Source organism: Tetrao urogallus (genome assembly GCF_951394365.1).
Source record: "Tetrao urogallus genome assembly, chromosome: 3".
NCBI classification, from domain to species: domain Eukaryota; kingdom Metazoa; phylum Chordata; class Aves; order Galliformes; family Phasianidae; genus Tetrao; species Tetrao urogallus.
In genome coordinates this window covers 22,488,610-22,513,162 of record NC_136815.1, presented here as the reverse complement: position 1 = coordinate 22,513,162, position 24,553 = coordinate 22,488,610, and the positions used below count along the sequence as shown (strand labels likewise).

The window sequence follows — 24,553 nt, the reverse complement described above, 5'->3', positions numbered from 1 at the left end:
ATGCGAGAGCGCTCCCGCCCGCGGGGCCGACGAGAGGCGGGCGGCGGCGGACGGAGCGCGGAGCGGCGGGGGGCCCCGGCGGCGGGCGGCGGCCGCAGGATGGAGGAAGGTGAGGGGCGGCGGCGCGGGCGTCACCCCCATCCCGACCCCTCCGCCGCCGCGGGGCGAGCCCGGCCGCCTCCGGGTGACGGGGGGAAGGAGGGCGGCGCGGGGCCGGCCCGGCCGGAGCGTTCGGCCGCGGCGTAGCGGCTCGCGTTTCTCTCCCGCCGGCCCCTCCGGCCCCGGGCGGCGCTGCGGGGCGGCTGCCGACGTGAGGAGGTGAAGCCCGCTCCCGCGTTGGGGACGCTCGGTCTCGCCCCTGCGCCGAGCCCAGCCCTCCTCCTTTTCGTTGCCGCGCAGCGGCAGCCGCGCTGCGCTCAGCCCTCTTGGCGTCACCCCTCAGCGAGCACCCCGGCCCCCGCCGTCCGCGGGCGCTGCTCGGCTCCGCATCCCCTCCGTTTCCCCGTTGTTACGTTTTGCTCTTCGCTCGCTCCGCGTTCGTTTTCCTCCAGGTCTCGCTCGGCCGTCCCCCTTGGTAGGGGGCTGAGATGGCATTTGGCTCTCCTGGGAAAAGCACGGTGAGCGCTGTGAGAAACGCAGGAGGGAAACGCACACCCCGCGCTGTCCCACTGCGTCTCCCGGCTGTCCCCAGCTCTGGGCATCCCAAGTTGGTGGTGATTTCCGTGTGTTCAGAAGTCTTCGGCTCTTTGTGCTCCTGCAGCCGTCCGCTGGCGGGGCCGTGTGAGCTCTTCGTGCACGGAGCACTCTTTGGTAGGAACACCCCTTCAGGGCACAGTTTGCCACAAGCCGGTTCCGGTGTCCTCGTGTGAGGAGCAGGGCTGTATGCAGATATCTGTCCCATCATCTTTGCAGACCAATGATCATAGCCTAACTTGCACGCTGAGCCTTGTATAGGAGTCATCACATGCACCCCTGATTGTTCTTTTGGTCCTTCTCTGAATGCTTCCCACTTCTCTGTCGTTCAGTGACAGAACAGGAACTGCAGACAGCAGTCACTTTGCAGGCAATAGATTGATTACTGGTGTGGCACACAGGAGCAAGGAGGCTGCAAGAGATACCCACAACTAAGCAGAGTGTGTTCTCTAGGCAAGAGTTAAAAACATAATGAAAACTTGCAGGGAACTAAAGAGCAATCTTGGATGATAAATTGCTTGCTGAATAGAGAGGTACTGGACAGAGGCTGTGTCATCAGTTCGGACTCCTACATTATTTTTAGTCATCACCTTGTTTGACTTTAATTTCACCCCGTGTAAAGGATTCATAGGAGTAGAAACAACACTGTTCTTGCTGGAGGCAGCTGCAAATGAAACAGAAATTGCATGCTTAGACCTTTTGTTATTACTGGGTTTTTTTCGGGGTATAGGGGTTGATCTGCTGAGCATTATTTGCTGACTGAGGTGTAACAATTTCAGAATTAGGATTTTAACTTACTTTTTCTTTAAAAGTTTTCTGTTACTGCTGCTAACCCTGGCCTTCACAGGCATCTTACACTCCCAGTTTGGCTCACTAAGGTGCTAAGAGGAATGTAGGAAATGCACTTTCCTCCTGTGTTTTCACTCCATAGCTTTGCTTGTAACCAGGAAGACAAGGCCAGGCAGTTGGCTTTGCAAGCAGTCTGACTGTTCTGGTGATCTAAACACTTTCTCCAGTGTTATCTTGTGTGATACAAGTAACTTCACGCTGCAGTGTGCTGTGTTTGCTTTGCTGATTGACTTAATGCACAGCACATGAAGAAGTACCAGTGTGTCTTTTGTTTTGGTTTGACATCATGGTAAACGTGACATTGAATGACTTAAACATGGTTTTGTCTAATGGTTTTCTGATCCATGTTCTGTGGAAGAAGTTAGGTATGTTCTGTTCATTCCATGAAGCGTGGTACAATTGAGATCTTGGTCTGATTAGAATAATTTGTAGTTGTTAGAAAATCCTGTTAGAACACAAATGCAGGTACACTGTTTTGGGCAGGCAGCATTTCAAGAGTTTGCTTATATTACTGCCTTGTTTCTATCTTATGATTCTAAGCACTGGGATTTAAAAGTAGACCAGTTTTGATGTGAATATACCAGCAGAGTTGTTATCAGCTTTATTGGGCTTTGGAAGATAGCTGAAAGTGGAACAGCTGTATGAAAGGGAAGAGCACTGGTTGGAGTTCTGTTGCCGTTGTTGGGCAGTAGGTCAGCGAGATGGAAATTCTGGAGTGTCGTTACAGTTAAACCTGAATGGAAGTGGCACTGATTTGTCCCAGTGTCCATGCCAACTTACCTGCTCTTCCTCTTTCCTTCCTTTGTGTAACATGTTCACCAGGGAATAAAACAGCTAACTTCCAGTTTGAGCTCTGGGCAGTCCCATAGTATGGCCTCCAGAGAAAATGACCGAGTTTTCAAAGGAATAGCATACAGATTGATCTCTGCATTGTTACACTGTTTTAGTTAGGTATGTGAAATACTTTAGCTGAGACAAAAACACTCGTTTTTGTCAAATATGTTTGCTGTGTGGCTGAACGGTAGCAGTAACTGGCTGTTACCTGCTGCCGCATGGATTTCTCAGGGTGTGATTTTAGGAATACTGCTGCAATAACTTCCTAAAAAATGTCCTCAGGGGCAGCAGACCTGCGACAGAGAAGGAAACAAAACTGCACAGAATCTGACAAAATGGCTCCAGAGGAGAGAAACAAAGAAAACTCTAAGCTGGGAAGATCGCCAAAATGTAAGCTACAGAATTTTTAGCTAAGTTCTGTTTGTTTGTTTGTTTTTTAATTCATTCTTCTTTTACATTTTATGGGAATATATTTCTAGTGCAGTAATTTATAACAGACTTATTCAAAAATCGAATTCAGAACTTTAAAAAAAAAACAGGCATTCACATTAGAATTCTTCACTAATGACATGTTATGTATTGCAGAGTAAAATGCTGTTCCTGGGTTGTTTCACTTGAAGGGAGGATGTTATGAATCTGATTGTTGTCTATCTGAGCACATATAAATATTTTAACTGCATCTGGAGTTATCTTTATGTTGAGAAGCTGAAAAGCATGAAATAACCGTACTGAAATAAGCACACACACAGAGCACCTACAGCTTCTCAAGGCACAGAACTAAGGCCAGGTGTAATTTCAGGCAAATGCTCATCGAGTTACCAAAAGCTTTTAAGCTAAAAGCACATACTGACTTGAGGGAGCTACAGGGGAGGTAAATACCAGTTGAAAGAAACGGGTAAAATTTATTTCCTTCTTTTTACATTAGAAAAGAAGAATTGAGAACAGAATATCTCGGTGTTGATGGTAGATGTGTTTTCTGTTGATGTGTTTAAGAATTTTACAGTGCTTTGGGTGAAGCCTGGAGTTTTCTCTCTTTACTTGTAATACATTTTCTGTTACTGAAATTCCTTTACAATTGAAGCTTGTTAGAAGGGTGATAAATTTGCAATGCAGTGTGTGGCACTTTATGCAAAAGGCCCATGGGGCAGTGGCAGTAATCAAGAGAGAAAACTGCGGCAAAGGAATAACAAGCCAGTTCTTAATGTATCTGTGCTGATAATTCTGATGCCGGTATATTTACTTGCTCTTCAGAACAAGTCGTACTTAGGGCATGCTCTGTGTTTTTTAAGTCCTCTGGACTATTTTAGCTTTTTCACTGTCCCTTTTCAGATATGTTAATTCAGCGTTTTGCGAAACTTTTCTTTGGCTGTCTTGCGGCAGTCACTAGTGGAATGATGTATGCTGTGTACCTCTCCACATATCATGAACGGAAATTCTGGTTTTCCAGCAGGCAGGTAAAGAAAAAGTTAAACTACTGAAACAAAAGCCAAATTGTGTCCTTGAAATCAAAGCTGATCCGTGCCAGCTTGGAACTGCTCGCTTTCAGAATCCCGTGCCTTTCTACTCGGGCCTCTGTCTTTGAAATAGCTCTTTAAAAACTGGTGTTTCTCCTACTCGCAGCAGTTCTGTGTAGTCATATTTTTATCTGATTTCCCTTAATTCATCTTGGTTAGTTGAAATAACTTCTCTAAAATTTGGAGGAAAAAAATATGCGCTGGGATAAACTGTGTTTAGTATAAGCTGAACGTCTGGTTGTGTGCCATAAGAACTGTTGTTCAGTGGATTATGGAAAGTCAAGTGAAATTCAGGTCTGTGACTATAAAGTGATCCTGTGGGTCTCCTACTGACTTACAACATGGATTTCAGTTGCTCTCCTTCCGAGCATCCTTGCTAAGTTATAGAGCGTTATATACCGGACGGAGGAGCTGGGAAGATTAATGTTCTCTGGAATATTTTGGAGATGTACAGTGGAGTCATAACTGTGTGCAGTATTACAGAACCAGTCTATCTAAAAATGTATGGTTTTCTATGAGAAGAGATTGCAGGTGAATATACATCTATCTATTTTTTTTTCCTAGGAACTTGAACGAGAAATTACATTTCAGGGTGACAGCGCCATTTATTACTCATTCTATAAGGAACTGCTAAAGGCTCCTTCCTTTGAAAGAGGTACAAAAAATGTTTATTTTCTTAACCTTGAAAGGTCTTGTTCCCCTTTTGGAGACAAGTACTCTTGTAATTTGTTAGGTTTGAAACTAAAAACTGCACGCTGAGTGAACTTTGGAGAGTGAAATTAATATTATGCCAATACTGTCCCATAGTTATTGTTAGGTTTGCCTATGCTGCATAGTTGATTTTTATCCCTGGAAGAATGATTTTGATTTAATTTGGAAATGTGGGATGGAAATTCCTGTTTTGTCCCCTGTCAGAAGATAGAACAGTTTCTGTCAAGAACTGATCTGCTCAGTGCTGTCCCTGCCAACCAATCCTAAACCTGACAGCTCTGATGAATAGATGATGATGAAGATTGAGAGAAAGGGGGACAGAAACCACGGGGGACAAGAAGAAGCTGGTTGCAGTGGTGTCTTTTCCTTTTGTGCGTCAGCTCTCTGTCCTGCACTGGCTCTGGAGCTCGCTCCCATCTGTAATCTGTGTCATGGCCTCAAACCAGTGGAAAATTAAAACACTGAAAAGAAGCTTGAACAGTTTTTTGCTATTTTAGTGACTTCAGAAGAGCACCAGGGTTAGCTCAAGGAGAAAGGTGAGAATGCTGGGAGGGAGGAGCGAGCAGCTCTCCCTTGTAGAATTAAGCTATTGAATTAGTTCGATCCTCTTATGAAACTGAATCTGAAGCAATTTGAACTTTATTGGTGTGGTCTTTTTGGTAGCAGTTTCCCAGCTGACTTGTAGCATGTGCCAGTAGTGTACAATAGGGCTTTGGTGTACTTAGCTTCTCATTATCTCTGGAAGGTTTACTGCTGTTGTGGACGGATGGACTGCCTTATTTGTGGGCATTCTGCAGCTGGCTCTGCAAAACTTGTATGTCTACTTGGTATTTTGGAGGCACACAGTTTACAGAGGTGTGTCATGGCAATGCTGAGCATGGTTTTTTGTGCTCTGTAAGAGTGAGATTGGCTTGCAGAGAAGCAGCTACAGACCACACACCAGGATATGTTTGGAGCTGGAAACAGTAATCTTGTTTTGCTGTTTCATTGTTCTTGGGGTTATTGTTATTTTTTTTTTTTTAGTTGGAGTATTATTCCCCTTCCCTCCATTGTCCCAAGTAATGACAAGTTATTGTTTTAGTTATAATACCTCTGAGAGTGATGTATCCTACAAGTATGCCAACTTTATCTCAATCCCATAAGAGGTGTATTGTGTTGAGAGATTCGTAGAATTCTCAGAAATGCGGGGCTGAGAAGGCCATCATATCTGACCTCTTTGTGTGTGCAGGTTTAATGCATCCTGCTCATCCCTCATAGATCTTTGTGTCACTTCTGAAGAACATCCTGTGAAGGTGACCTGTAGGACTGCATGACTGTGTTGTTTCTGAAAAGACTATGGGTTGTTTTTTTTTTGGGGGGGAGGGTGAGAGGGGGCATGGGGACACCTTCTGCTTAAAGACTAGTTCAAAAAACAGTAGTAATTTAACTGCAGTATCAGTAGGATGCATTGACATATAAATCAATAATTTCTTCTTCCTTTTAAAATTAGAAATGTTAAATCAGTCAGTAGCTTCAGTGGTCAAAATCTGTTTCCCCCTACCTTTGAGTATACATGCACCTTTTCAAGAACAGCAGTAGTAAGTGATTCCAAGAATAACATATTTTCTTTTGTCTGTAGGTGTGTATGAGTTGACACACAACAATAAGACAGTATCACTGAAGACGATAAATGCATTCCAGCAGATGACCTTGTACCCTGAGTTGATTGCCAGTGTATTATATCAAGCATCTGGTAGTGAAGTATGTGCATTTCTCCTGCTTTCTCTGCTTTCGGTGTGTGCACGGGTGCCTTTCTCTGCTGCATACAGTAAATACATGCAATTTTTGTTGAATGAATTGAGCTAATCCTACCACCAGCTTCATGTTCTCCTCAGTTCTCATCAGAATTTGGAGTAGGGTTTTTTGGGGGATTCATATACACTATACTTTTCTGTCTGATATTTCTTTGCTTCTACAAACCACTTAGAAATGTTGAGAATAACTGTGCTACTCATTCAGAATGAAAAGTTAGATCCTTCAGAGTACTGACATTTGGTACCTGTCTCTATCCATTCCCTGTGGGTAAAAGGGGAATACATTTTTGCATTTTTGTATTTTGCACCTATTGTCTCTCTCTGCTCCACATGGGCTTTGTTCTGCTTATGCTGCATACTTGTGTCCTGCCTTATACTCGCTCATTTATCATTTATCTCTTTGTTTGTTTGTTTGTTTTTCCTATATATATGTACTCTCCTGTATTTAGAACCATTTTTGCTACATCTTTACTTTTCAGAGTTCTTCTCCTGCATGATTTCTTTCAGTAGTCCTATAAACTTATGTCCCACTGCAGTATGTTTTTTTTTCCAAATCTGACACATACAATGTTGGTGCTATAAGCACATGCAAAAGTCATAGCAGTAGCAAGCTGAGTTCCGAGTGTGCTGTCAGTCAACGCTGCTTTGTCTTCCTGAGCCCCAGTAAAAGCATGCTTGGTTCTTTTCTAGAATAGAAGCTGTCTCTTACCTGTTTGTGAAGCATCTAGCACGCTGTTAGCAGTATGCAAGCAGTAAATAGCAATAATTTCCAGCTTCAGCTCAGTTGCTGCTATGTCTCTTCATTTTTATTTGTAATTTCAGGAAGTTATTGAACCAGTGTATTTCTACATTGGTATAGTTTTTGGACTGCAGGGAATTTATGTGACTGCATTGTTTGTAACCAGTTGGGTTATGAGTGGGACTTGGCTGGCAGGAATGCTGACTGTAGCATGGTTCATTATTAACAGGTAAGAAAAACATCTTTATGCTATGTAGTTTCTTAATAAGGCATTTGAAAATATTAGAGTGGAATAAAGTGCATTCTATTAAATTTGGTGCTCTCATTGTGAGAGCAAGTTCTTGTACTGAATACAGAATGTTTCCCAGAGATGCACTGATTCTGATGATGCTTTTATTAATGGAAGGGCCTTCTGCTGTCCAAACCAGCCATGCTGACAATTGGCCTAAGTTTGTGAACATGTGTGAATACATGAATATTTTCACACAGTTCCATTTTGCAAAAACATTCATCAGAAGGTTTGGGTTTTGTTCTGATGAAGAATGAAAACAAATTTCTGAAGTTGCTGAAAATGGAGTTATTGTCTGCGACCAGCTCTAAACATTGTGACCATTATTTTGTTGCTTTGAAGGAAATGACCAAGCGCATTTTTTCTGTAAAAAGACTTTGATTGCTTTTTTTTTTTTTTTAATCTGCTTTTTTGTAGCTTTTCTTTGTGCAACGTGGAATCTTCTTAAATGATTCTGACCTCAACATTTTTTCATCTTAAATGTTTTGTTTGCATGAAAGTATCTTCTCTTTTTATGAAGCACCACAGTGATAGGGAGCCTCATTTAGGAGATGCCAACAGTTGTGTCTGGTTCCTGCTTTGTCACCAGATAGCTCTGGGACTTTCTGTGAACTTGAGAGCACTTATCATAAAATCATAGAATGGCCTGAGTTGAAAAGGACCTCAAAGATCATCTGGTTTCAATCTCCCTGCCATGGGCAGGGTCTCCAAGCACTAGACCAGGCTGCCAGAGCCGCATCCGGCCTTGACTCCAGCACTTACTAGTTCTAAAAAAATTTGAGGCCCTTTAAAAGATAAGAGCTATGCACAGGCCGAGTATTAGAGATATACCTTTAGAGCTGAACTGTTGAGAAGTGTATTTACATCTTTTTGGAATGTGAGGTCATCATGACCAGATCTATGATTAATAGATAAAAATAATGTTCACCAACCTGATGTGAGCAGTGAGAAGGAGGAAAAATGGTGAATAAATCTGTCTCTTTTTTCAACAGCAAGGAATATTAAACACTTAACCAGTTGAAAGATCCAGTAGTTTAAAGCTCCAAGTACATCTCTGTGAGATACTTAAGCTGTAAAAATGAAAGGTGACGCTTTCAAATATCTAAATGATGAAGGAGCTTCAGGCTCCTTTTTAGAAGCATAGTAGACGCAGAGAAGACCATGTACCTCTGAAACCAGTGCCTTTGATCACATTTGAAAGTGTCGCTTGTGCTTCTGAGTCACTGTAGCACTCTGTATAACTTTTTCCTACAGCTCTAATTGTGCAGATACTGTCAGGTGATCCCACAAGAAGACCCCGCTGTTCTGTCCCATGCTCCCTGTCCATCTTTAATCTCTTGTTTTCTGGACAGAGTTTTCCCTGTAGACAAAGTATCTGCTGGCGTTGCACTGCTTTGGATTCTAAGTACGTTGTGCTCTATTGCCTAATCCACTCCTAAAACATCTTGTGTGAGAAATGGAAGTGCTCTTTTCTCTCAGTTTATATTCATGGTAACATGAAAAGCTGCTGTTGTATCCATAGCGAGATCATCATAATGTGACATCTCCTGTGGAGGTGTGGGCAGAAATGGCTGGAGGCCCTGCTTCTTGGCTTCAGTCCTGTAAATTCCACCTCATTAGGAGTTGTGCTTAGTAAGTGAGTAAAGATTGGGCCTTCTGTGCTGATATTAGATTTGTGACCTGTATCAGCAGCAAAACTGTATGAGTTTACTTCGAACCTATTACAGGAATAGCTTGCTTGCAAGGCCATGGTGCTAACTAAAAGTAACATTTAGGCTTTCCTTGATATTTTTGTTCCATAAATCTTTAATAATTTTGTTTGTCTGTACTTTATTCTAGGACAGATACAACAAGAATTGATTACTCCATACCATCAAGGGAAAATTGGGCTTTGCCATATTTTGCATGTCAAGTAGCAGCTCTCACAGGCTATTTAAAAAAAAACCTAAATTGTTCTGCAGAGGTAAAAGAAAATTAATTTCTTAATAAAGAATTGGTGATAGAACTGTGCTCTAGAGTAGTTACCTGCAGAAAACAGGTGTTTTGTTTGTTCTTTTCAAAACAGCTGCTTGGATTTCACCTAGGCACGTGTGGGTTTTGCTAAGCAAAAGTGCCCTGCTCTGTTACTCCCCAATGAGAGAACAGTGTGGTAATTAGCTGCGTGCTGCCTTTTTAAGATGAACAGATGCCAATTTTTTCTCAATATGTAAGCTATTCTGTTGTTTTTCCTGTTGCTGGGAGAAGATGGTGGTAGCTTCCTCTTTCTGACAAAGGCGTTTCTTCCGACTGGCTTTGAATGTTTTTCAGTGTCTCAGTAATGACTTTTTTTTTCCTGTCTGAGATGTTAAATAAGTCTGAATTCTGTATCTTAATTATTTCTTTAAAATAGTGAATTTCTGTAATTTCTGGTTTAATGACCTCTTACTTGCTTAGTGACAGAGATGCATAAATATCGAATTAAAGTTGTTTTTTTTTTCTCTCTCATTCTTTCACTCTCTAGAAATTTTGTTACCTTTTGGTGAGTGCTTCAACGTATACCTTCATGATGATGTGGGAGTACAGTCATTACCTCCTGTTTCTCCAGGCCGTGTCTCTTTTTCTGCTTGACAGTTTTGCCCTGGCACAGTCAGAGAAGGTATTAGAACTCATCAGCCTACCTATAACTGAGGACTGAAATACAGCCTCATACTGCTCCAAAGAGCATACACTGGGTACTGATTTGAGAGTCTCACAGCCTGGGTCCAGCTGAAGTACATGTCCTGACCACAGGGGGAATGAAATAGCTTTAAACTTGTTCTAAGGAATCAAGTTTTGGAATTTATAAGATCTGCTTATCAATTATTACATAACAAAGTGAGTGTCAGTAGCAGAGTATGTATTAGGTTAAATGAACAAGTTTTTGTGAGGACAGGTAAAGGACATGTTGACAGTAATCAGTTCCTTCACCCAAATTGTGTGTTTTCATGCTGTTACACTGTGGTTACTGCTACAGCACAGTGCTACAGAATAAAGAGCCCTTGTAAAATATTACTACTACTTTTGGTATTTTTCGTATTTCTTCTGGAGCAGTGGTGTGCTTGTTCCTGAGGCTGACCAGGATTGTTTTGATATGAAATACTTTTCACAGCCAGATTGTATGCTGCTAGCCTCCTGAGCTGGAGGATTGAAATGTATCCATTGATCTCCTGATTAGCAAGGAAATGCAGTGAACTGTCTATCTGCTCTGGAAAGCAGAATGTGTGTCCATTGTAATTTTGTCTTTTCTTGTTGACAGGTGCATGAAGTGTACAAAATCTACATGTTTTCTCTCTTCCTGGGGTATTTATTGCAGTTTGAAAATTCGGCCTTTCTAGTGTCACCATTACTTAGTCTTGTAGCAGCTTTAATGCTCTCTAAATACCTTCAGGTAACAAGACTCTCCTCTGACTCTGAATGTAGATTTTATTACTTCAACTGAACTCCAAGTGATACACCGTTCTTAAACTGTTTTTGCAGATGAATGTGAAGAAAGGTACATTTGTGTCAAGAATGCTGAAAATTATGTACATTTATTTGGTGCTCACAGTAACACTGACGCTAAACTTGTTACTAAAGGTAAGATTCTGCTGTGCAAAGCTATTTTAATTTTATAATCTAAATGGGAAGCAACACTTATATCTTGGAAATGCTTTTTGAAGCACTGCTTATCATACATGCTTGGAAGCATTCAAGGCCAGGCTGGATGGGGCTTTGAGCAACCTGGTCTAGGAGGAGGTATCCTTGGCTCTAGCAAGGGGCTGGAACTAGATGATCTTAAAGGTCCCTTCCAATCCAAACCATTCTATGATTCTATGATTCTATGATTCTATGATTCTATGATTCTATGATACTGATCTGAGAGGTAATAGCTTAATTCGTAGCAAATTGAAATACTGAAGACTGAGTAATTTTGTATCTATGTATTTATCTATAAAGTATTTTATCTAGCAACTCAAGCAGCTGTTTTTTGCTCGGGGTTTGGAGCTTTTGGATTGAGATTAAAGCACAGTATTGAAATATTCTTTAAATCACACACTAGCTATTTTATAAATGTGTTTTTTGTTATAACTTGGATCACTTCTACCAATTGGGTTGAAAATTAAATCAGTATTTTTGTGCGTGGAAAAGAGCTAGTAGTCTTAGGGTAGATTATAATTTTCAATGGGATTTTAACCTGGTCTTGCATTTTGATTAGTAACTTCCTCTTAACCACCTCTGCCTTGTACATAATTAGTGCTTTTTCCTTATGTCTCAAGCTCACCTTGGTTGTATTAATAAACAGTGTCAACTTATCAATTCAGAACATAGTGAACCCTAAAAAATTTTGAGAGAATTCTCACACCTGCTGTTTTCTTGTACCATTCAGATTAGCTAGCTCTAATGTACCTCCAGGAATATAAAACCTAATCTTGAAAAATATGGCTTACATTACATAGACAGTGCACAGAACTTTGGCAGCTCAGACAATTTATGTGAAAATTACAAATGCTCACAACTTTTGCTAAGCTGCAGTCCTACTGTGTAGTGGAGCCAAACACAGTGTTCTTTGGCTTGCTCGGGGGTAAATGTATGTCCATTTTCCATGATCCTTTTCACATTACTCAGTAACCTTCCAACATCTTGTTGACAGCTTTCATTTGCCCTCTCTTTGGGGTACATGTCTGAAATGCAGTGTATGATGGTCTCCAGGAAACTCTAAAGATAGATTCATTTAAGTGGAGATTTACAGTACTGTATTGATACCTTAATTGACATACTTAATCTAATTTATTCATTCTAACTCAAATAACTGTTTTTTCCTGCCGATCTGTAATCTGAATGAAGTAAGTAGTGAAAACTGCTTCCAACTCTTGATGAGATTTTTCTCTGCTAAATTAATTTTCAGATGTTTGTTCCTCATAAAGAAAACGAGCATCTGCTGAAGTTTCTTGAGATAAAACTTGGCTTAAACACAACTAAGTAAGTTTATTTATTTTTTTTTTACACCTTATAAGATATTCAAACTTCTGAAGCTACTCTGAGAAGTATAACGTTTCAGTGGCTTGTCTGTATTTATAGAGGAATTAGAGAAACTTTACCTTTTTCATTTGGTTTTACAAACGAGTTTTAAGAGATGCATGTATAGAATTTACTTAAAGTCTGGAGGTTTCTGAGCCACTTCAGTCTTTTTCATCCCCTGGGGGTGAAAGCTTTACATAGGTTTTTTACTTCATGTTGAAGAGCAAAAACATTTTGTACCCCATCTAATGTTTCTAATGAGACTTGGAAGCAGAGATAATAGGGTCAGGGTAGTGGTCCTGATTTCTCATAGCTGGAAAACAGGGCTCTGAAGGGAGTAATTACCACCTCAAAACACTGATGTTTATTTTTTAGTTTTCTAAGAAAAACCACCTGAAACACCCTGTTTGTTTTAGAAGAAATTAAGACAAGGGACAACTTAAAAGTCAGAGGAAATTGTGATTCTAAGAAAAACTGTTTGCATCTATAAAAGAATTGAATGTTAGTCTGTGAGAAGAAGAAATCACAGATACAGATTTTCTGGAAAACTTCAAGTGTAATGTTGGTAAGGACTAGAAACAGCTCCTGGAACCAAGCCAGCAATTGCTTGGAGTTGATACTCTCTCCTGTAAGCTGCATCTGTCTCTTACAAAACTACTCCAAGTCATTTCAGGAGAAGAACTGGAAAATGACATTACACAACTGAAAATGTTGTGGCATTTTTGGAAGACAAGATGTTGAGAGTTTAACTAAGATGCACTATTTAACACACATATATGAATGCTCTTAAATGTTTTGAACAAAAATTTAAGACTGCTTCTGGTTAGGATGTGGGTTATTTCAGCTACCAGGTATTACAGATATATTTATTTCCCTGGCAATTTGCTACATATTATTTTCCAGGCCGTGCAACCCTTCATTGAAGGTGGTGATTGAAACAAACTGGTTGCAACTACCCCTGGAAAGTTGTGTAACTAAATGCTGGAATTGTGGCTTGCAGCATGAAAACTTCAAGATCTGTCTCTTAAGGCTTTGAATGTGTTCTGCTGTTAATCCTAAAACTGGTTCTGTCTCACTGAAAGTGGTAGAATTCTCTTGTCTTCACTTGAGGGTAAAAGAAGAGGGGGAGGAAAGCAAAAGAGAATAAAGACAAGAATGCTTTCATTACATGATGTGCCACATCAATTCCAGTTGAGAATATGCATTAATAGTACTTCTTGGCAGAATATATTGTCTTTTTGCTCATTAACTGAGAAAGAGGAATGATCAAGTGGAGTCAGCTACAGAATTAGAATTTCAGCATTGTGGATTCCATTCTTGGCGATGCTTTGGGCTTGTATGTGATCTCAGATGACCACTTTCCCTTTGGAAAGAGGACAAGCATACCTTCTTCCATCAGTATCTCTAGAATCTTAATCCACTGTGACAACAAAGTTCTTTGTGGTCCTCATAACTGAGTTATACAGGAGGCTGGGTTTTGTGACATAGAATAATCACAGTCTGGCCTCTTCGGATCACAGACTCTTTTTTTTTTTTTGGAAGATAAGCTTTTGACAGTTACTATAAAGAGTACTTGTAAAGCAGTTTCAAATTATAGAATATCACTTTTCAAAGATGAATTTCAAATAGTTTCCTATGACATGAGTAGATGAAAATGTGCTTGGTTGTGTACTATTTTTTTCTCTTCCTAAACTATGTGGCATTGTTATTGGTTTTTAATGGGATGTTTTTGCCTTACTAGGAATTTTACAATGAATTGGCTCCTTTGTCAAGAATCTCTTCAGGCACCCTCCCAAGACTTTTTTTTGCGGCTAACACAGTCATCGCTGTTGCCTTTCTATATTTTAGTGTTAATTATCTGCCTTTTTTCTGTAACTCAGGTCATTTTTAGGAGAATTTGGTAAGTAACTTATTTTTATTGGAATATAAGAGGTTAGAGATAAGAGCTTCTTGGATATAAAAGTGAATAGCCAATTGTGTAACTGGCTCAGCCTAAGTGAGGACCCATTGCACCATTGAGCTTGCAAGGCTATGGGCAGCAGTGGAAAGCCCTAAGGCTTCTGCAGAAAGTTTTTTAGCAAAGAGCTTCCTGAGCATCCCTCTAGTGAGGGTAGGGAATTGTCTCTGGTTTTACTTGCTCGTTTTGTTTTGTTTTCCACAAGGGAAACTCCTGCAGAGATCTGGCTTTCGATTTTGTCACATGTTTATGTCTCTTACCATTGTGAGAAAGGTATTTTGTCTGTTTTCCCCTTCCAACAGCAGAGTCCCTGGATTGTTGCTGGAGGATTTGTCTTTTTTTTTTTTCCTTTGGTTCTGTGGGTGTTGTTTTTTTTTTTTCTCCAAGTTTTCATTTTGCAAAAAATGAGAAAGGTGGAGTTGAGAGGATTTTAATGCTCCCATGTAGTTTATTTATTTAGTATGTTTACTGTGATCAAGTTCATAACTCTTTGCTGCTTGGAACAAAGCTGAAGTAGCACAGACTCAATTATTTGTAGTTTCACAGTGATTTACAGTTCCCTTGAGAGAAGGGGTACTGGAGCTGTCCGTGTGCAGACTCAGAATGCAAGGCTGTGTACGTGCTAGCATCATTTATCCTGGAAGCTGAATGGTTGGGAAATTACATCTCCCTGGAAGGAGATAAATGGTATAACTGCTGAGGTATTAGGACAAATTTCTCACTTTTGTGCAGCAAAAATCAATAGCTTTTTTTTTTTTTTCTTTTTTCAAGGACTAAGACTTTCAATAGATACAGGTTATACTGGTGTAAGTGAAAATGTGTGTCATGTTGGAGGTGAAATGATAAATTCAAAACAATAAAGCAGACTCTTCTGATCTTTGCTAGTGTCTCTATTAGCTATGTACTGCTTTGTGAAGGGCAGTAACTTCATTATATCCTACGGGTTTTGAAGAAGAGTTTAAAATAAACTTTCTCCCTCCTCACAGTAAAAACTTTCTGATTTTGAAGCACTTAATTACTTGTTACAACTTTGTAACTGGTATCACTTAATGGTAGAAGAAAATGTATTTCACACGCCTCGCTATCGTGTAAGATTCATTGTAAGATTTTGGTTGTGATTGTTTTTTTATTTGCAATTTAATACTAGAAGTTCTAGTACTGTGACTAACAACTGGTTTTGTAGTCTTATTTTGTGATAAAATGTGTATATATAGTAATATGGGTTCTGTAATTTTTCAGCAACTTAATGACGTGAAAGAACTTAGAACACGCATATAGAGTGCTTCATCTAAATGCTTATGGAGTTTGCATGCTCTTGAATTAGGTTGGCTCTTGTTGCTGAAGCACCATAAATAGAATTTATGGTCACGGATGGTGATCCTGTTGTATTAATTCACAGCCATTGGTCTGAAGAGGTTGCAGTCTAATACAAGGGACAGCAGGTACCTATAGATCACTGACAAAGATCAAAAACCAAATAAGCAGTGCAAACAATAGTATGTGATATGACACAGAATGATCTCAGTGTACTGCTTACCCAGCGGTCATAAAAGTATTTTTGTTGACACCTTTGCCTGAGATAATGTCTGAATTAAGTGATGTCTCATTTTCTCCAACTGCAGTGGTGAACCACTGAAAGAGACAGTTAAACTTGAGGATGGTCGAATTGGAGAGAGGCCAGAAATAGTTTATCATGTAATTCACACAATTTTACTTGGTTCTCTAGCGATGTGTTTGGAAGGGTAAGTCTTGTTTTGCTGTATCTCTTTTGAAAGCAACAGAGATTTCCTAACTGGATGTGATAGGCTATTTGCCCCTTTCAAATTTATCTACAACTCAAAAGTCTTTTCAGAAATGTATTTGGCATACAGTGGTACTAGTTGGTAGGGGAGGTAGCAAAGAGAATTTTCACTATAAATTGGGTGGAGAAGTACAATGAATCGTGCTTGGTCTCTTCAATGCATTTTGTAAGCTTTAATGCAGCCAAAAGCCAAGAAATTAATTAGAGAAAATTGAATCTCTCTCCTTGTGGTACTTAAGCACAGAAGTGCTCTGTCATTCTTTGAATATTGTGTTCTTGTGAGATCTTGTGTAGTGTTTGGATGGGTACTGTATGTTATTGAATGTTCTTCAAGGTATGGAACATTTGTCAACCGTCTTATTGTATGAAGAAAAGCACTGAATAAACCTTTGTCTCACATGTTAAGCAGCAGTGAAACAATTATCAAAAATAGCGTTGAGTATTAGTTCTTTAATCTTCAGGAGCTTATGTTTGGATAACCTTTTTGTTCCAGTGTAGCTCTCAGCCAGATCAGCTGGAAAGTGGCAGTCATGTTTATACATTTACATTTATCATCCTAATATCTGAATATGCATAAATTATTAAAGTGAGCAAAGTGTTGTGTTGTCAAGTAGCTGTCTTGACTTGTCTGTCCTCAAGAGGCAGATAAAAACAGCAAATAGTAAATTGTTTATGAAATACTTTCCTTTCCTTCCTTCAGGAGATCCCTTATAATACAGCATCTGTGCAACTTCGCTGAATGTCCTTATCTATGGCTGGAAAACTGTAACAGCCAAGTGACTTTGCTAGTCTTGTTTGTTGTTTCTTTCGTTCTCCCCTGAACTCTGTGAAGGATTTTGTTATCTTTGACCTGGGATCATGCCTCTACATCTTACAGCAAATAATCAGGTGTCTGCTCTCCTGCTAGAGATTTCCTTGGTTTTGCCCTCCAGTGCCATCAAATTAGATCTGATTGCTTGCATATCCAGTCTTGTTTGAAAAAAAATACGATGACATGTGCAAAGTGCCAACCAAGTTCTTGCAATATTTTTCAGAATGAAATATCTATGGACTCCATATGTTTGCATGCTTGCTGCATTTGGTGTGTGCTCTCCTGAACTTTGGATGACACTTTTCAAGTGGCTGAGACTGAAAGCTGTGCATCCGATACTACTGGTGAGCTGCTGTTGCCAATGTCTTGGAAATTACAGCTCATTGTCATATCACTTTTCCAACAACAATTACTTAAGACTTAAAGAAAGACCCACTAAAAGAACATGTAGTTCTGTAGGCAGTAGATCTTACATGGTCTACTTTTTCTTGTCTTGCATTCCTAACAGCATGTTTTCCCATGTTCTCTGGTACCTGGTGATAAAGCAGAGCCTTTTCCTCACAAGGAGCAGAACAATCTTTATCTCTGTTTCTCAGATATATTTAATTTCTTTTAATAGATCTTTGAGACCTCAAGCTCTCTGTCATATTTAGTTGAGTCTGGCCAAGAAGGTCAAATGTTCTGTAGGAAAACTGCACAAGAAAAGGTATAGGCATGCAGACAAGCATTGGCATAAGCCTTGTTTCACTAGGAAATTTGGCTAAAATGTGGTAGTTAGGTGTATTTAGTAGATGAGAGTGAAACACATTCCTGAGAAATAGTAGCTGCAGTTACTGTGTGTAAGATGTGTTCTGGTGTAGCCATTTCAGAAAAGTGCTGCAACTAAAGATGAGCTCGTGCTGTCCTGCAAACAGCTCCTCCACTTCCAACTCTAGCTTTATTCATAATGGAATGAGAGTTGCTTTGGGCACCTTTCTACATTTGTTTTATTAATGAAATGAGGATGGGGTGTTACTCTACCCTAATTTCAAGATACTAAGAAGAATAAATATTTAAAACTTACAGTTATATATGGCGCTTGTGCAAATGCCATTTAATGTTGCATCATAAATGTTGACAGTGTCCTTCCAGTAAAAAATATATTCACGTGCATATTAAACATACTGCTTTATATGCTACACGCTTCATGCTATATAGACCTGCTTTTTCATGTAGTAGCTGTGTTAACAGATTAATACCAAGAGAATGCCTTGTGTATGCTCTTTACCAAGTGTTTTCTGTACTCCGTGAGCTAGTCTCCTTTTGCAAAGTGGAGGGGATATGCCAGCTAGAATGATGGTGTGCTGGAGAATGAATTTGTTTTTTGCCTGTCATTATTGTCAATCTGAATGAAAGCATCATTAAGATCAGAGGTTTGAAATGTTTGTTTCATACTTTTTTTTTCATTTTTCAAATTATTGCATTGTATTTGTATCTGAGAGGTATTTACTTTTCTTCATTCATTCTTAGATGAGCAGTAATTAACGGTCCCTAATATTGGTGGTAAATATAGCATGGCTCAAATCAGTTATTCGGTGCTAAGTTAGACAATTTTTTTTGGCAGAAAGCTTTTTCCTGGTAGAAAATTGCAGTGATTCACCTGCAGTGACTCTTAAGTTTCAGGCATAAATGTAGCCTACTGCTACACAAACAGCATCAGCATAGTTGAGGATGGAGAATGGAGAACAATCCATAATCCTTTTCTTCTAACATCTGTTTTCTAGGCTCTCATTCTGAGTATGGCAGTTCCCACAATAATTGGGTTCAGCTTGTGGAAAGAGGTAAGCAACGTGCTGTTCTGTGTTTTGTTTTGTCTGTAGGCAGCATATGAGTCAAAACACCAAGCAAATATAATGTCAAGGTGAAATAAAAGCTGACATCCTCTGAAAATGTGCTGGCTTTTTTTTATTATTATTATTTTACTTTGTTTTGTTTTTTAAACAAAACTGTTTAAATTTTTCAGTATGAGGTATTTAACAGTTCAGTTTGGTAGCAGTGACTTACTGTAATTAAGAAGCATTTGAATTTAAATGAAGACATTATTACATTCAGCTTTTACGCTTTGAATATGTGAACTGACTCAACAAAGAAAATATTGCCAAATAAACACTTGGAATACTGAAAAGCATTTTGTGTGTATCTTCTTTTTAGAAGAGAGGTTACACGGAAGTAAAATTATGGAAGGTCATAGGCAAATAACGTGTTTGAGAAGCTGTCAGATTATAATGGACCAATTACAATTACTGTCAGATTATAATGGACCTTACACCAATACAGGGAGAAAAAATCTACAGATGTGTCCTTGTTTAAATGAAGTATTTGGTTCTTTTCTTCTAGTCACATTGCCTGACAGACTGGCACGCAGGGAGAAGAATATCTGGAAGATTATTTTAAAAATTTCTACAAGTTTGAAAAAAGTAGAAAATATATCCCTTAACTCTCTACAGTACTCTGTACTGACAGATTCAGAAGAGTTATTCTGAATAGTTTTATAGGAATTCAAATATTTTTTACAAGGCATTGAAATATAAATCTTCACTAACTGTACAAATTCTGTAATACCTGTCTTTAACAGATAATTTGTTTGCAGCATAATCCAACTCGTTATGTGCTTCTATCAGAGTAACAGATAATCCTCCTGAGGGGGGAAAGAAAAGCTCAAGGTGCTCAAAATTATGCAATCAGTTATGATAGAGAAAACTTAGTGGCGAAAGAATTCATTTACAGATTACTTGTTAATAATAGCAGTGTGGGGATTTGGACTCTAGAGGGCTTCATCCCTCGGCAATCCCACTTCTGCTTTTAAGCAGTAGCGAACTTTTGCTCTCTGGGTTCTCAACTCACCCTTGCACCTGGAAAGTTTGATTTTTGAAAGTTTGATTAGTATGAGGGTAGTGCAAATGCCCTGAGACTTGTACTGTGTTTCTCTGGCTTTGAAGAGATGAGTGTACAGCTCAGCATCTTTCTGCTTGGCTGCCCTTCTGTCTCAGCCAGGCACAGTCTCTCATCACCTGCATTTTTCTACAGGCTCTAAGTGAACAGTGAAGGTGGTTCTCTTTGGGGGTGGCAGTGGTGTTTTTTCTCTCTCTCTCTCTTCCTATTTTTGGGATGGTGCAGGTATACGTATAACAGCTACAACTCTCATGTTAACATAGGACAGCTGTTCTTGTGCTATCCTAATTTGTCTGTCTGCAGACCGGTAATGGGGTGGAATTTCCTCAGCGAAAAGCAGGTTCCCATTTCCAGGTGTCTTATCCACTATGGCTGTCCCTTTAGTCTGGCGTAGTTGTAATCAAATAACGTTTCCATCAGTTTTTCCCTAGGATAATGACAGAGCTTTCAGAACTACAAGAATTCTATGATCCTGATACAGTAGAGCTTATGACGTGGATAAAGTAAGTATGAATTTCTGCGCTTCTGTTTTAATTCTTTGCCAGGGTACTTATGTCTCAGTATTTTGTGGAGCTACCTATATTAATCTGAGTTTTTCCTTGCCAAGTCATTACATGATGTAGAGGGAAATGGGAAGATAAATGATTATTTTAGGCTTGGTATTCCTCCCATGCAAAGTAGCAGGAGTTTATCATTGATTACAAGAGAAGATCCTGAAATATGCAGTCAACTTACGTTTAGTATCATTACTAGATGTGATTTCCAAAGAAAGATGTGCATCCATTACATCCTGATTCTTTACATGCTGACTTTTCAGTGGGTTAGAGGATTCATATAGATTATAATGCCACAAGGGAGAGAAACAATGGAAGTAGTATGTACAGAAGCCAGTGAAACAAATGCTCGATGTAAAGATTTAAAGACTTCAGTCAAGAAACATGGAGTGCAATGTGGGGTTCAAACTTCCCCTTTGAGCAGAAGGCAGCAATGGATCTTATCTGGCTGGCTAGGTAGGGCATAGCAAATGCTGAGCTTATAGTAAGGATATCTTCACAGATATATTTTTATCTTCATCAAAAGTTTCAGAACTAGATTCTGGCCTTATTCAATTTAATTTGGAACTGTGTCATTAGTAACTGCACTTCTGTGAAAATGAGGTCCCCTGTGTTCAAATAACTTACTTACCTATAAATGCATTTTTAAAAGAATATTATTTTCTGTATTTATGATGTCTTTAATGTCAACCTGTTCATCTTCAGAAAAGACAAGGCTGGTAATTATGGTGTTCCAGCCAATTTCTTCTTTCTGTTAATAGTAGTGTATGTTGTTTGTCACTGCTGCAGCTTTTGAAGGCAGCAAGTGGAATAATGCCAAGTACCTAATGGCTTTTACATTAGTCTGCATATATTACACTTCAAGTACATAATTAATCATAGGGAATTGCACTGAGATTCACTCAGCTAAGAGCAATTTGACTACCCTTATTTGTAGCAGCTGTTCATATTTTTAATGAAAAGGATTTTTAGTGCTTATGCTTAGATATCCATATTGGAATTTTAATTGAACGTCATTATTATAAGTATACTTTCTTATGATTTTCTCCCTGATAAAATGAATTTGCTTGAATTTTCTCTGTGGGAAAAGTTGCTGGAGATCTGTAATAAAGTGTGACAATGGTTGTTTTCTTTCACTAGCACTGCGATATGAATGATCAAAAGATGAAATAAAATTCTAGAAACAGTTACTGTAGATGTTATTCTGTATGACAGTATTTACTCAGAAATGATGAAATACACTGTCCTACAAATCAAATGAGCATAACCACAAGTCTTTCACTTACAAGATAACATCATGCTGTTTCGCTGCCTACCTGCCCTCCATCTCAAGCTTGCTTTGTCACAAGACAGCAACCACTCAGAAAAGCAATAGTTTGATCCATTCTGGGACCACTCTGAGTGGTGCTTCATGAATAACAAGGAGGGGAGGATGGCCACCAGCTCTTAACCCTCAGGGGAGACCTTCCTTGCAAACTCCTCGTTGCTGCAAGTCTGTGCTTTTCCTAGTAGGGAAACCAATGCTACCAGAGTGTTAATGCCAATTGTAATTAGACCCCCAAAGATCATAGAATCATTTGAGTTGGAAGGGATTCTTAAAGATCATGTAGTCTAACTCCCTGCAATGAACAGGGTCACCTACAGCTTGATGAAGTTGCTCAGAGCACCATCCAGCCTGACCTTGAATGTCTCCAAGGACGGGGCATCCCCCACCTCACTGGGCAGGCAGCTTATTCCAGGGCCTCACCACCCTTATTCTAAAGTACTTTTTCCTCGTGTCCAATCTAAATGTCCCCTCCATTTCCCCTTGTCCTATCACAGCAGACCCTGCTAAAAAGTCTGTCCCCCTCTTTGTGGGTATCATCATGCACACCAATTCTTGCCATAGCATCTGCAAAGATTTGTACAGTTATTGAAAGTATCATCTTGAGAAATGCATCCTGCACTCAGACATGTATGTTGATGTTGCTTTTGCAGAAGACAAGCTCCTGTGGCTGCTGTGTTTGCAGGTAGCCCACAATTAATGGGTGTGATTAAGCTTTGTACAGGATGGATGGTGTCAAGCTTGCCTTTATATAATGATGATGATCTTCTAAAAAGAAATGAAAATGTGAGTATCCAATTCCATAAATGCATATGTATTACCAGTGATTTATAGACTATTCCATCCTGTAAGACTCAAGTGCCTGATCGAGATGTATGGGAGCACTGTAGACGTTAACACTTCAAAGAGAATGACCTTGTGATATTCCTCATGCTGTACTCATTTGCATTGCTCTTCCATGTTCCCAGTTCTTTTTCCCCAAAATGTTCACATTCTAAGGTGAAAAAAGACCATGAAGCATCACAAAGAAAGGTAACGCCATTGCATAATCAGTAAGCCCAAGAACAAGATTCTTTACTGAGCAGTACGACAATATTGAGTTTTAGGCAGGCTGTCATTTCTGAGTGATTCTGAGCAATTTTTATTCTATACATTTTGCTGGGGGGAAAGTCACAAAGCAGAATGGACATACCCTGTCTCTGAGTGGCAAAGAAATCAAAATTGCTACTCAGCCTCAGTTCTCACTCTGAATACTTCAGGATTACGGAAGGCAAATGTAAGTCTCTAGCAGGATGTTTGACTTGGAAAACAACTGATAGGAGCTGCTTTCCTCTTATATAATGGGGAAAAAAAAAACCAAAAATATTAGAAGAAATGGGATAGTCCAGCAAATAGGGAGGGGAATATTGTCTATGCTGTAATCTGGACAAAAGTGAATATTCTTTCTGAAGACTTTTCAGGCCAGTGTAAGTATGTAAAATGTGAACTTACTCCAGCAGAGACAAATGCTTCCTATTCAGCTCCCCATTACCTCACCTGCTTTAGAAATTTCAAAAATAGATGTTTTATAGCTTGGCATCTACATATAATGCATGTATAACTTATTAAAGATAAGTCATCCTTTGCTCACCACCATTTTCATGGTTTTAAATTTCCACTGATTTTTACCATGCATTAAAATGTGTTCTTAATTTATAGATCTACCAGATATATTCAAAGAGGTCAGCAGAGGATATTTATAAGATTCTCACATCTTACAAAGCCAATTTTTTGATCATTGAAGATTCAATTTGCAATGAAGTGGGACCAGTAAGAGGATGTAGAGTTAAAGATCTATTGGATATTGCCAATGGTCATGTAAGTAACAGCAAGACAAAAGTGAGTGTCTGAATGCATAAAGAACTCATTTTAAAGGAAACATTCTTGTAGCGTTGATCTTATTTTTCTAATTATAATGTGTAGACAAAGACTCAAGAGACTTAACAGCGATCCATTCAGTTTTGAGGCGTCTGTTTCTTACATAACTGCAATCTTACCTCATATTATTCCTTACCTGTCCTAATTCCTTCTAATACATTAATATCGAGCAGCGCTGCCAATCACTAAATGCCACTTAAGTAACTTCTAAATTGGACTATAAATTTTTGTTGCCCAGTATGTTATTTCTGACCCTGGCTAAGAGCATAAGCCTTTACAGTTTATACAGGGCAAGACAGAAATGTTCTCCAGCAGTACGATGCTAAAGGACTTTCTCACTGAGAGAAACTCTTTGTGTTCTGGGAGACATTGAAGGATTTATTTATTTATATTTCTGCGTGAATTTGTCTTACCACTTTTTTTTTTCCTTTTTTTTTTTTAAATCCCTGCAAACTTCTGCAGTTGGAAAAGGTAGGGAGGTGATGTATGAGTTCGTAAGTCTGTTTTAGATGGTAAAACAAATTGTAAGGGGATATAATTAAATATCTGTAGTGTAAGTGAAATGTACAGAATGCAGAAATAAATGAATGTACAGAATTGCATTCTGCACTCATTTATCTTCAGTATTTTAATCAATTCTCTTCTTTCCTGACAGGTGGTTTGTGAGGAAGGTGACAGTTATGCCTATTCAAAATATGGACGATTTTGTCATGAAATCAAAATGAACTATTCTCCCTATGTGAATTATTTCACTCGAGTATACTGGAATAGATCCTACTTTGTGTATAGGATCAACACTGTGATATCCTTCCAATCGTGA

The 24,553-nt window shown here is 39.2% G+C and overlaps 1 protein-coding gene across 1 annotated transcript; it reads left to right on the top strand.

The window, feature by feature from the left end:
- Positions 1 to 24,553, top strand: DPY19L4 (dpy-19 like 4; the record flags this gene model as incomplete). Its single annotated transcript, XM_079534020.1, has 19 exons — positions 1 to 109; positions 2,659 to 2,766; positions 3,706 to 3,830; positions 4,455 to 4,545; positions 6,220 to 6,341; positions 7,217 to 7,362; positions 9,262 to 9,385; positions 9,923 to 10,057; positions 10,697 to 10,828; positions 10,918 to 11,016; positions 12,326 to 12,399; positions 14,180 to 14,338; positions 16,018 to 16,137; positions 17,231 to 17,351; positions 18,771 to 18,827; positions 20,359 to 20,441; positions 22,470 to 22,602; positions 23,515 to 23,673; positions 24,389 to 24,553. The coding sequence occupies 19 exons, from the start codon at positions 1 to 3 to the stop codon at positions 24,551 to 24,553; spliced, it is 2,262 nt and encodes a 753-aa protein (XP_079390146.1).